At 41.0% G+C, this 13,230-nt stretch overlaps 1 protein-coding gene across 1 annotated transcript in view; it reads right to left on the reverse strand.

Moving 5' to 3' along the window:
- Positions 1-13,230, reverse strand: part of PTPN14 (protein tyrosine phosphatase non-receptor type 14) — a gene marked incomplete at both ends in the record, with an annotated part of 71,062 nt that overhangs the window by 16,003 nt on the left and 41,829 nt on the right. Inside the window, 6 exons of the mRNA XM_081998232.1 lie at positions 583-2,072; positions 3,709-3,787; positions 7,158-7,215; positions 9,516-9,598; positions 10,291-10,378; positions 12,041-12,129. Coding sequence (XP_081854358.1) covers positions 583-2,072; positions 3,709-3,787; positions 7,158-7,215; positions 9,516-9,598; positions 10,291-10,378; positions 12,041-12,129 — 1,887 coding nt within the window. The remainder of the gene's footprint in view (positions 1-582; positions 2,073-3,708; positions 3,788-7,157; positions 7,216-9,515; positions 9,599-10,290; positions 10,379-12,040; positions 12,130-13,230) is intronic.

A 13,230-nucleotide genomic window follows, 5' to 3' on the forward strand; every position in this document is an offset into this window, starting at 1 on the left:
TGGCAGGAAAGGAAATCAAAGCGATCATTTGAAAAACTCAAAGAGTTTCCATCATGCTATGTATTACATGATACTTCACTTGACATCCCTGCAAAAAAAGAGCAAAATGCTAGCGCCGAAACACAATCTCCCACCTGCCTCGGCAGCCGCATTTCAGGCTCACCCTGACCTCAGATCCGTGGGGGCTAGAGAGCTGCGCGGGCAGAAGGGCACCAGGCATTGACGGGAGCTTTGCGGTCAAGCCTCCTCGTCACCCGGCTGCGTGCTCTGCCACCCGGCTCGGGCCGGCCACTGCTGCCAGCGTGGTGGCATCATCAGCTGGACCAGGCGCGGGTCTGGCCAGCAGCCGAACGACCACAGTGCAGGAAGCAGACAAGCCCAGTGCATGGGATCAGCCATACAGAGCCACAAAACCAAACTGTATGTGGCACTTAATACCACATTTCCTAACTTTAAGCAAATCAACATATTCCCACCCATGTGTTCCCCCCAGTTAGCGGATCCAACAGTTTTCTGGTGTGGAAGCTGACCTGTATGGTTACTAATTTCCAAGAAGCCACTGCAACAGAGGAAGGCACTTACCCGTATCATGATTTCTCTTTCTATAATGCTGTCCTCAATAGAAAACATTTCAGACACGGGCCTTTCCTTGACAGGTTCTTTCTTGACCCGCTCCTTCACGCTCGTGAGGTCAGGCTCCGAGATGGAGGGCCCGAGCGAAGACCCGTTTATTGCCATTTGATCAGTTCGAGAGACACTAATGGCTTTGGAAGGCCCTGGCCTCATGGCCTTGGCCCTCGCTACAGCCACAGAAATGCTAACATGGTCCTGCCTCAGAGCTCCGTTGCTGACACTTTTACGAGGCCCAGGATACTCTGGAGGAGGTTTATTTGGTATTCTAGCCAAGGCAGCTTGCAGCTGAGCACTGTACTCCATGTTCTCACGGAGGGCTGTTATCCGTGACACAGATTCTGGGGTGTCTTCTTCCTCTTCGCTTTCACTGCTGTGTATCAGCATCGTGGCATCAGAGAATGTCTTTTTGTGATGATAATGAGGAACTTGCTGAACTTCGTGCCCCATCTGAACCGACTCTTCTGGCTGCACCTGCTCCCGCAAAGTGTTCCTGCGCGGCAGAGGCGCGTTTAAAGTTTTTAATGCCATAGCTTCTATACCACGTACCATATTGCTGATGACCTCCAAACTATGGCGCTTGTTCACAGCCGCGTGATGCTTCACTGCCATGAGGGGCTCGCTGACCTCCTGCAGCGACTGACGGACGACCGGCGAGCTGTCCTCTTGGAAGGTCTTTACTGAGAGCTGGACTTTGCGAGTCACCAAGTCAGGACTGCTCCCGCTGACATACTTGTGCCGGTGGCTTGCAAGGTCTGGCGTGCTAGTGGCAGGACGCGGGCGCGGGTATGGAGGTGGGGGTCTGAAGAGATAGTTCTTTAGCATGTGAGCGGTGTTGTAATTCTGGCTGCTCTGCAGCTGCATGTTAGCCAGTTCTGGTGTGCTGACAGTGTGGGATATGGCACTGGCTGCTGTCTTATTTTGCACAGCATTATTAGGGTTCATTTGGTCAGACGGGGCAACAGGCTTGTTATAGCTGCCACCCTGGGGCCCGTATGCGATCGTGTAAGGATGTCTCTCTCGAATCTCAGGCTGACTGTAAACTAGGTCTTCTGGCTGGTTATAAGCATGTGTGTTCCCAATATTGAGATTCCTCAAAGACTGACTTTGGCTATCCATCTGGATCACCCCTCTCTTCATTTGCCTCATGACAGTTTCATAATCTGGAGTTGGCCGGTAAGATGGTACTATGATTGCACTATGTCTGTGGCTGGGGATATAGTCTGCTCTCATGATGTCACTTCCAGGGATGCTCAGATTTGAGGACATTGGAGATGCCTGAATGAAGTTCTGTGAGCGATTGAGGGAGTTCATGCTGTGGGCACTGCATACGCTCCCATTGGGTCCATTACCATTCAAGTAGCTGAAGTCCATTGGACACCTGTCCAAACTGGTCTGAGACCTACAGTAGAAAGTTTCTTCATTTCCATGGAAAATGCTATCTGTGTAGAGCAGAGATAAAGACATCGACAAATTTAACATACGAGGACTCACTCAATGTTAACAAAACTTCAAATGCAGTCTGCACCAAAGATTATAGAGACAGCTTAGTGTGTAACTGCGGGGAACATTCGGTCTTGGGAGCACCCTTGGGTCATTGAAATAGAACTAAAACAAAGCTACTCCTGTAAACACTCCCAACAGTTAGCAAAATATGGTAGTTCAGATCCTTGTGGGAGACATGAAAGGGGAAAGAGAGGAAGTGTTTTTGCCTGGGGTGGCAAGGAAGAATAAAGGCGCATCTCTGACAGCGCCCTGGAAGGATTCACTGCTGCTACCACCTTAAAAATCCAGTGCTGCTAGGCTGTGGTAACCCTAAAAATTCTCATCTTTTCTGTTGATGGACTGTTGTCTGTGATTCAAAGTAGCAGAGGACTGCGGAATTGGAAATCCTATTTCAGACCAACCAACAGTTTTGAGGAAGTCTAACGCAGCAGGGTGATCAAGACTCGGGGGGGGGGGGGGAAGAAAAAAACCCCACCCTACAGAGGTGCTAGAGAATATTAAATACTTCAGCAAAGGATACTTGAGAGGGAATCAAGAAGGTAAAGATGATGTGCTGGATCACAACTTTACTGCAAGACTGTCCATGTTGAAAATCTTGTAAGAAAAGAGTAGCAGCTCCCAAAACTCTGAAATCAGCTAGTTGTTCAACAAAAGAGAGAAGCCTGTGGTAAAACTGAGGGAACTTTACAATTCTTCTAAATTCGAGAATATCTCCTTCAGAGCCTCAGCTTCACAGTAAAACAGTAGTAGCCATTAAGTCAAATTTTCTACTGTATGCCAGGAACTATACTGAATGGCTCCTTTCAAAACTTACCAAATTCTACCTTAAAATTAGTCAGATCACCACAACTCTTAAAGCACTATCAGGTATGACTAAGAGCTCCTCTGCCAATGAGAGCACTTCAACTGTACCTCTCATGAACTGCAAAGAACGTAGCCTAATAGACCTGGCTACGTGTATTCCAAAAGGTGGTGTGGTTACGGGTGTGAGACTCGAGGTGTTTAGGGGCTGGGCTCCATTCCAAGCCTTGATCAAAGTAACCTGGTACAACCTCTTAGAGAATTTATTCATCAAACACAGAGGTAAAAATAGTTAACCCTCCTTACCTCTGTAAGGCTAACAGTGCCCGCAGATGTTGGTGAAAAACCAGCAGAAAAGATCACCTAAGTGTACAGTTTCATGACCAGGACACTATGATTTCTCCTACCGTAAAAGATATTTTCTGTCTCCTTTTCCCTCACTCCATTTTTCTCCCTGGCCCCAGCTGGCACTGCCTTTGAGTACAGCCATCACACTTCCTTTAGAAATTATTTTTTCAGCTCACTGAACTGGAATACCAAGTCTAAGGTCCATATAATCATGCACAGATATTGTAGAGAAATTTGAAAACTGAAAATGGACTTTAAACAGAAGCTTACTGCAACATTAACTATAAAACTGCTAGCTCTCCTCCAACAGCAACTCCCATTTGACCATGACGGCATTAGAAATATAGACATAAGGGTTAGGAGCTTCTTTGCATACACATAAAATTTAAGTCCCTTAAAGGAAAAAATATATGCTTTAAGTACCTTGTGAATTATGTGTTTCAGTGTAGTGTTCGCCACACTGGACATGCATAGGAGGCAGTATAAATGGATGCTGTCTTGGCTGAAATAAAAGTACAAGGAAAAAAAAGCATTAGAAACTTCACTTGCTACAATTTTTGCAGCTGAAACAGGAAAAAACGGTTCTATGCCCTTTCCACTGAATAATGCTCTTTCTTACCCAGCCAAAGACACATGGCTTGGTATTTCTTAATAGAACAGAGACGAACGTTTTGGATATTGTTAGCTAAATTTTGTTACAGAGCCCAAAGCTGACCAGTTAAGACTCCTTTAAGATCAACCACTTCAGAAAACGACATCCAGACTCCCAGCTCACTTAGAACTTTTGAAAAGTTTATTAAAAGCCCTTACCCTTGAAGAATTAAAACAAAACGAACACCTAATCAGGACAAAAGTAGCCGATGGAATAAATTCAAGAACACTGTTATACAAGCAATAGGAGCACATATAGACTTAAAGTAACTCTGCAAATTACATGAACATCAGATTCCCTAGATAATGAATTGGAGCCTTCCTCTAACAATTTGCACTGCAACAAGCTTTTTAACAGAACAAGTATCACGGGGCAATTCAGCATTAAATCAGCAGGATCATTTGCAGCAAAATAAATCACAGCTGACGCCGTATTCACCAGCTTTGTCCACTGGTAAACCGATGCGTTTTGCAATCACATTTTACTGCCTGCACTGTAATGTCCTGTGGTGTCACTGAGCAAAGTTTATGAAAAAGTACTTTGATATGCAAAGTAAGCAGGAAGAGAAGGAAGACACTCTTGTCTCGTGAATATTTCTCCCTTAACAGCAGAATAAGGGTTTTTCATCTAGGCTGATTCAAGTAGTTCAAACTATTAAGGAATACTGTGGCTGCCCAAGGCAAAAAAGAAACCCCAAATAATTTACCTTTGCACACACATGCACAAATTGAGCACCACGCAAGTTAGCTACTGAAGAGGGGGTGGGGAGGGGGTTAAATTTACATTTTCCATGTAAATGGGGAGAAGGAATGAGAATCAAAGAAACTGAGCACACACATAAACGCTTGCATACAAAATGGCTGAGTTAAGCCAGAGCCGGAAGATGACAGGAAATATTTCTGCTATAACAATTATTTCCAAGGGCATAAAGCCCTACTCTCCCTGAGCAACCTGTGCAAAGGAGCCTGCTGCTGACAGCCTCAGTAGCGGAGCTTAGTCTGGAACAAACCAAGATGTTGGAAAGCCTAACAAATGGGGGGCAGAGAAAAAGTGCAAGGAAGGAGCAGTGACTTCCACTGGGAATGTATACATCTGGAGCAGACAGTTTTCTTTGTGATAGATGTTATGGAAGGTATCTGCAAGAAATTAGGGATGATTATTCTTTTTCTGGTTTTTTTTGAAAGCCCATCTGCCTCTTCTGATGAAACAGCAGAAGCTTCAGCTCTGCAGAACATCAATATCCAAATTAAGAATCACCTGGGTTTGTGGTTGGTGTTTTTTTTTTTTTAAATCAGATTATTAAACATATCATCATACTAAGATCTCCTACACTGAGGAGGTTTTGCTGGAAAACCAGCATCCCTGGGTGGCCTGACAGGAAAAAGAAAAAGCATAAAATGGCTTTAAAGTAATAGTAGTTAAAATATATGCCAGTGAGGCCAAAACCATATGAAGGGTCTTAATCTGAAAGTAATGAACATGTTCCTTAGTGAAGTGGCAGAGCCTCACCCCAAAGATTCCACTTCACTTCCCATTTATGCCTACTGATTTATTACCATACAAGACAAATGAATAGGTAGGTGTATAAAGGTATGCACAGTGCAGACAACAGTCAGGAAGGTTTTAGGGTTTTTTTCCTCCCCAAAAATAACTGTTCCAACAAGTTAAGAAAACAGTTACGAAAAAAGCAGTTGGAAGTTCAACATGAATTGTCAGCAGCCCAGTTCACTTTTTAATTGATGAGCACACATTCCTCCTCTTGATCTTCCTGAGACTTTGGGATTTTTTTTAAAACTTGTGGCATGCTTATGTTCAAAACAGAGGCAGCAGGATTTGTTTTTCCTTTGAAAAAGTAGATTTCCATTTTTCACATCTAATATAGAAGTCAGCTCTATTTTTCCCCCTGTGATATATCGGAGGCCATCGCATAGGAATGCAAAGCACATTTCATTTCTTCACCTTCAGTTTTTCATAGTCATCTCCAGGGACCAAACTAGCAGACACCAAAAATGCTGTAAATATGCCTCAGAGAACATAATAAACAGCCTGTGTATTGCACCGTGACACCTTAGAAACACGCTAAGAATGAAAGGACAAAGAAATCGGGAGCCAGCTACAACAGCTTTCCTGCCAATGGCTGGGAAACACAGAATGCAACTTTTAGATCAAATGGACCATATACAGGCACACAGCAAAACAGCCTGTACCGCAATCTGTGAAGATGACGCTATCCTAATATCAGTACCTGCTTAAGCTTAATTTTGGAACATTTTCACAAGCTATAACCACACCGTGGGGATATGTCACGAAGACATTAGCTTTCTATCATGCAGCAATAGGCTAACGGAGTTATCACTCTGGGAAGGTCTATAAAGCAGGTATTACCTATAGGTATAACCTATATCAGAGAGGAAAATTGGCAACCTGCACACAGATAATATTGCCCTCTGTCTAAGGAATCAGCAGTGCTGTGTTACTCTTATTTAACAGCTTCTGAATTACTGTAAGAAATACTGACATACTGACATTTTAACATAACAGATGTTAAAATTGGATCCAAAAAAGTGTCCTTAGAACTGACTGGGAAAAAGACAACTCCCACAGACTTTTTGGGTAAAGATTTCAGGAAAGAGTTACCCAGTTTTGTCAAATTTATTGTATTTATGGAGATGAGTTAAATGGAAACAAATACAGTTTAAGAAAAACTCTGAATCGCAATCCTGTAGTGATTATAATAGTTCTACTTTAAATCACAGTAACTTCACACAGAAATACTCTTAACCCAAGAAGTTGGTGAATTATAAGTAGACTATATCCAAAACCTGAGGAATGGAAGAAACATGAAATGAGAAGCTGTAAAATCATATAATTACTAGGTTTTGATCTATACAGCACAAGACACTTCAAATTCTTTCTAGAGGATTATTTTCTCTACATATCAAAATAACCTCAATCCAGTAGAAAAGATGCACAGTTTCTGCAGGGGAACTAGAAATATAATGCCTTGAAGACTGTAATTTTTAATACTGAGTGGTGATATTATCCAGTTAAATTAGTCAACCTCGGCAGCCACACCCTCGAAACTCATTCCAATCATATTGCCTACAAGAAATGAGTTGATGTGCTTATTTGAAATTTAGAAAGTATTCCATCTTACACAATGCCCCATCCCATTTAGAAGTGGTATAGAGATTCTTAAAGATCCCACCATGGCACGTACCAAGGATGACCTACTCCAAGTGGGCCGTCGTCGGATAGGGGGAGGAGAACTTGATTGCCTGCGGAAGAAAAAGTAAAGAGAAATACTAGAAACTACAGTATTTTAATTCTGATTCAAGAATGAATGGGGAAAAGAAGAGATGAAGAATGTGTAAGTATTGCTCATTAATGAAATAAAAAAAAAAATGAATACATGAAAATAATTCAGGTTCTTCTCTAAATACAGGAAGTATTCCAGTTCCAAAATATACATGCCTTCTGTTCATTATCCTATTTGGCTTACTTGGAAACACAAGAAAAAAAACTCTGGTTTAAAAAAAATGAATCAAACGAGTCTCTTAAGCAATAAAAACTGTACATGGCACACAGGCACAGTCTGAGGTGACTTAAGGTGAACATTAAAACAATGACAATTTTATGAAATTCATAGCAATCACTCCAAAGCAATGCGCACAGATCAGGAGGGGGGGAAAAAGCAACTGGTTAGATAATACTAGCAGAGCCACATACAATGTTAGAGTAGCGAGGTGCAGCGAAAGGAACAAGGAGTGGGGGGGCAAAGGAGGAAGGGAAAGAAACAAGTTGAAGGAGGCAGAAATATAGTGCTTACGTGAAGAGAGGAAAGGTGGAATTTGTCCTCTTACAGTTTCTGATCTGGTGAATGATGTTATGTGCGATTAGAGGAAATGCACACAGGAAAACAAACAACTATCATTTTAACACAGAGGGCAGGAAAATTATTTGGCGAGAAAACACACATTGGCCTATGCTGTCATCAATATCTGTGCCTCTAACACAGAAGCTGATACCACATGAGACTGTGGTAAGAAGAGCAGTTCTAATGGCAAAAATACATTTAAACTCCAGTTATTTCACTCAGTGGCGTCATGACGTTCCCCATCTTCGTCAGCCCAAATACTTGTAAGTTGTATCTGAAGCTGCTACATACATGCAGTTCATGGTACCCACATACTTATGGTTCAATGTTTAGAAATAAACACGATCAAAAGCTATTGCTTCTGCAGTCTGGATTGTGACCTGTAACAGAACAGTCATCTCTGTTGACCCCAATAAACAGCTCCAAAGGGGAAATACTCCAAGATGACAGACTACGGTACTTTGTTTTCTTTCTCAGCTGTCACAGGGGAGACAATCAGGAGCTTCCTTTGAACTCAATTCCTCTGAAACCATTAAATTTAGTATTGGACTACTTAAATGCATTATATGCCACTAAGAAATGTCTTTTCTGGGCTTCCACTCACCTCCCAAGAACTGTAAGCGCCATCTGAAATTTGAACATCATCTCTTTTCTGTAAGTGAAAAGATCACTCTATGCAGTTCACCTCATTGGTCTCTCCAATACTCTTAAGTCATCGTATGTTAATAAACGTGTGCATACGTAATACCAGAAAGCTAGACCTTCCAATCTTCCCTTCATCATTTTGGCTTTATTTTCCAACAGATGGCATTACCCAGCCGAACAGATGGGATGTCCAGCTCTAACTAGAGCTGTTGATAGAGATGAACTTCTTCATGTATCTTCAGATATGAAGCTAAAAAATAAGCTGGAAGTTTTGCAAGGGATTCTTGTTCTCATTGCTACACAAAACCTGCACATCATGAAAATTTCTCAAAATTCTACACTTCTCAAAGCAAAGTTTATCTTAAACCAAAATTGCTGCACTGGTATAACTGAAACATACACAATTAATGAACTGACGTTTGACTTACAACTAAAGCCTCATGAATTCCTCCTTCAGTTAAGGATGAATTCACCTGTGTGGAAGGACTAGCCCAAGGCCAGTTCCTTGTAAGTGCTCAAAGTAAAGCCTAAAGGAGACTCTGGGTTCAGATTTACAGTCTCTGCTGTGTCGTGCTAGTATGGCTAAACAGGTTAACATTCCCAGGTGTCCTCCCTTGTTTGATGCACATAAGCAGCAGATAAATTACACTGCCCAAATTAGCAGATGACAGCCTGTGTTTTCCACTGACCTTAACTGCTAGATGGGTAGCACATCTTCAAAAAGCTACTGCAATTCACATTTTGGCATGTTAATGTATGTCACCTTTCACTCCAGTTTATACTGCATTATGAACAGCAGAGACCAAGGGTTTCAACTGAAGACTGTCAGATTTGTCTACTTGGAGAGCATTGAGCCTCACAAGGCTCAGAATGAAATTTCATTCTCAATTGTCTGTTCTTGCTGGTGGTTAAAAGAAAACAAGAAAAAAAAAGGGAAAGGGGAAAAGAGTAACCGACACAAGTGACTAGAAAAAACAAACAAAACCAGACACAGCAAAACTCAGAGCAATTCCAAAGTAGGGTGTCAGAGAACAACTCTGAAGAAAGAGTACTCACTCTGTGCAAATTTTGTTCTGTTTGTAAAACTTGTGTCTTGCTGCAAACAGCCGTGAAATATATTTGGCATTTTCAAGATCATCCTTTAAACACAAGAAAAAATAGGGAAAAAAGTATATACATAACCAATCATTTTGTTATTCTTAGCAAGAAGCAACAAAGAAGAGTTTTAAAAATCCAATTGCAGTAACGCTTGGTAAGGTCCATCATGTACAGAATCTGGCTGCCAAGAACACGTCTACTGCCCTCAAGAGCATTCAAGGCATTGAATTACTGAAATACAGTGGCATGCCTTTACATGCTGCCACTTCACTGCTAAGTCACAGTGGGAGGAGAGGAGGGACAACAACAACAAAAAGTGGCTCAAGCTTGCTGGTCCAGTTTCTACACCAGCCTTGGTTCAGGGAGATGTGGAGTGATTTTAAATAGCACAGAACAGCACTGCAGCCCTGTGAGTTCCAGTATGTGCATGCAACTGCTTATGCTGCTATATTTATGCCAGCGTGAAAGATAGTGTGGCACTGCGGATGCTTCATCCAACAAGCACTTCATTTTTTTTGCAGACTTCCCAGCATAGTGTCCTTTGAGATGCTTGGAAGAGAATACCAATATTGGTAGCTAAATGAAGTTAATTTCACTCTCTGCATAAAGCAAAAAGTCAACTTTGCGGGGCAGGGCTTATGGTGAGCGAGCCCCTTTGGGAAAGTGGAATTTTAAAAGTTTATTTTCTATATAAGCAACTTTCTTGATGACACTGATTAGATCTTTTTCTTACTGTGTGAAAGAGCACATTCTCTTCTTTGTTGATCAACTCCAGAACAATCGAAGACTTGTTGTGTGCTATATTCCCAATGTCATTCCACCTGTAAAGTTAAAAAAAAAAAAAAAAAAAAGCAGTAGAGTTTGCCAACATATACATTCAAATATTTCACAAACACATTAAGAATCCTTTAGTCAACATTAGTCTCATTTTATGGGAAAGCTTTTCAGTAGCTGTTTGGTGAAAAAACATGGTCAGGAAAATAAGGAAGTCATGCTCTGATTAAAGGAGAAACAGACATTCAGCTCTTAACCCAAAGCAGGAGAGTTAAAAGCTCTCTTTAAAAACACCAATTTGAAGACTCACAATAGAAGATACACTGAAAATACATTAATGATAAACATTATACTGAACTGTGGCATTTCTGAATTGATTGATTTTAGCCACATGTAATAGAATTTATTAATTTTTTTTAATAGTGCCATTCCTCTCCAAATGCTGCTTCCAACAATCCTCCAGTGCCAATGCTTCCTAAAGAAGGTTAAGTTGACAACATGGTTATGCAGGCTGTGCATACCATGTTAATACTCCGGTTTTATGTTTGCAATCTTTTTTTTTTCCCCCCACGTAATTGTCAGGTTATCCAAGATCAGAGTTATAATCTTCTTACAAATAGCTGACAGACATTTGCGTACATTGCATGCAATCCATGGGGATGGAAAGGACTTGTTTGTTCTGTTTGTAGCATGCATTCCTCTTCATGTCATGGCAGGATGCTTGAAGTGCATATTTCCAAAGAGTAAGGATCCCAGCACCAACTATTACTTCTAAATGTAGAGAAACTTCTTGCTTTTGTCACCTGGCACAATTAAAGGGTTATCTAATTTCTTCTCAAAATTAAATAGGCAAAACATCAGCTATGTGGAAAAGGGATCCCTAACGTTTTGGAAGATGACCACTGAAAGCCCTTTTAAGGCAAAATCCCGCAACATTCCAGCTATGTCTGATACAAGCCTTAGCTACTGACTAAAAATTAGTGCTCCCCATAAAACACAATTTTTTGCATGCACAAAACGTTCCTATTCTAATAACAGGGACTAGTAAAAATCCACTTCAAGTTAACACTGACAGTAATGGAAATACCCACCAGAAGAGTAGCAAAGAGGAATGAGTGAAACCCTAGCCCCTCTGGAATCATGGAGATTTCTAGCAACATTTTCACACAGAACAAACTTTTATAAGAAGTAACAAAACCCAGGACAGAAAGTTAATGGAAAGGCTTAAGTGATTCTTAATAACAAAAATAAACAGCAGAACAAATAAACAAGTGACACAGCCAGGATTTTCAAAATTACAGAATGAGAAGGTTCAGGTTTTTTTCAGTGGAGCACCTAAATATGGCAACCAGATTTTCAGAAATGTTGAGTGCCCAGGCTGCCAACCGTGAGGTTTAACAGATTTGCATTCAGAAGCATCAAAGAAGCAGACATAAAGGCAAGAAAAGAAAAGGGATCAAAGCCTTGTAAGTAGAACAAGATACATGACAGACAACTACGTCTTTCTTGCTGTCAAACCCATTCACAGACATCAGAAATTATTTTTTATCACATCTCTTATGGCCAAGAGGGCAATCCTGAAAACAGCGAGGTGACTACTCCTTAGAGGATTGGCACTACTGAAGTCCCATATGTAAGTAAGGAAAAAATGCCACACATGGAGCTCTAAAAAGAAACTCACTTTAAATACAGAAGACCCTAGTTTTTACCTATAAATCACAGTTGTCCTTCCAATTCTGTTTTTTATGAAGATTCCCATGAAGAAAATACCGAGGTGTATGTCATTTCCATGATTATCCTGCAGAGAAAGGATAATATATTTAGTTTAATAAAGAAACTGGCCAATACATGCATACGAATGCATGCTGAACTACCAGATAGAAGCCCTTCTTCAGGATGAATACAGGACTAACCCTGGACTAACCTATATTTTGCTGCTTGATCGGACTCTGATTTTCATTATTTCAAAGCAGCTGGCACTTAACTGGGTTCATTTCTGTTGATTAGCGAGAATGGACGAAGACTAAACGAGCCCAAGGTTCTCCTCTATCAAAGAACATGCACACCACAAACTGGCATTCATTGTATAAAACCCCACATTCCCTATCATTGTGATTACAGCTATCTAGAGCCTGTACAACTACCAAAAGCGATAGTCCTCTTTCACATTCACAATATTTCTCCAGTCATCTATTAAAACATGTAGAGATTTCAGAAAACCACACCTGGGGATGGAACCCCTCTCAAAAGCCATACCCTTCACGCTTCCTCCTTTAAATACTCTGTGTAGAAGTTCACAGCACACCACCCTAAAAAGTACTTGTATTTCTATACAGATACATCCTCCACTGTTTTTCAATTATTGGGCTAAATATTCAGCCACATGCACCACAATGTCCACTGTTCTTGCATTGTTTTTCAGAAGTTCTATTGTTTTTGTGCCTACCCATGTCCCTTTGCAGGCTCCTGTTTGAAAACCATGTGCTCCTGTTCCATTTTGCCATCAGTTGTTTTCTTAAAAATACTTGTTCTTTTTTGCTACAAAAGCTTAATGCTGTTGACAAAGAGGGTTTTTTTACATTTATCACCCAAAACAACTCCCCCTCAGCTGCATATATAGTAATTGATTCACACTTTAAAGTGGTAAATAAAAATCATGCTAACGCAAAGAATGTGGTTAAAAAGAATTGCTAGAAGAAAGGGTATGAGAGAAGTTAATGCACTACGCATGAGCAAATTCTAGAAACCATCAGGCGCCTCTGCATTTTAATAGATCAGATTACAGCTGTTCTTCTGGCCTTGCTGTACTTGATCCCTGGAAGGCAACAATGGAGTATCTGCACCTATTTCTAACTACAAAGTGCTGGGCCTTCTGCAAACAAATGATGGATGCCAATTT

Source organism: Phaethon aethereus (assembly GCF_964289735.1).
Source record: "Phaethon aethereus genome assembly, chromosome: 3".
NCBI classification, from domain to species: domain Eukaryota; kingdom Metazoa; phylum Chordata; class Aves; order Phaethontiformes; family Phaethontidae; genus Phaethon; species Phaethon aethereus.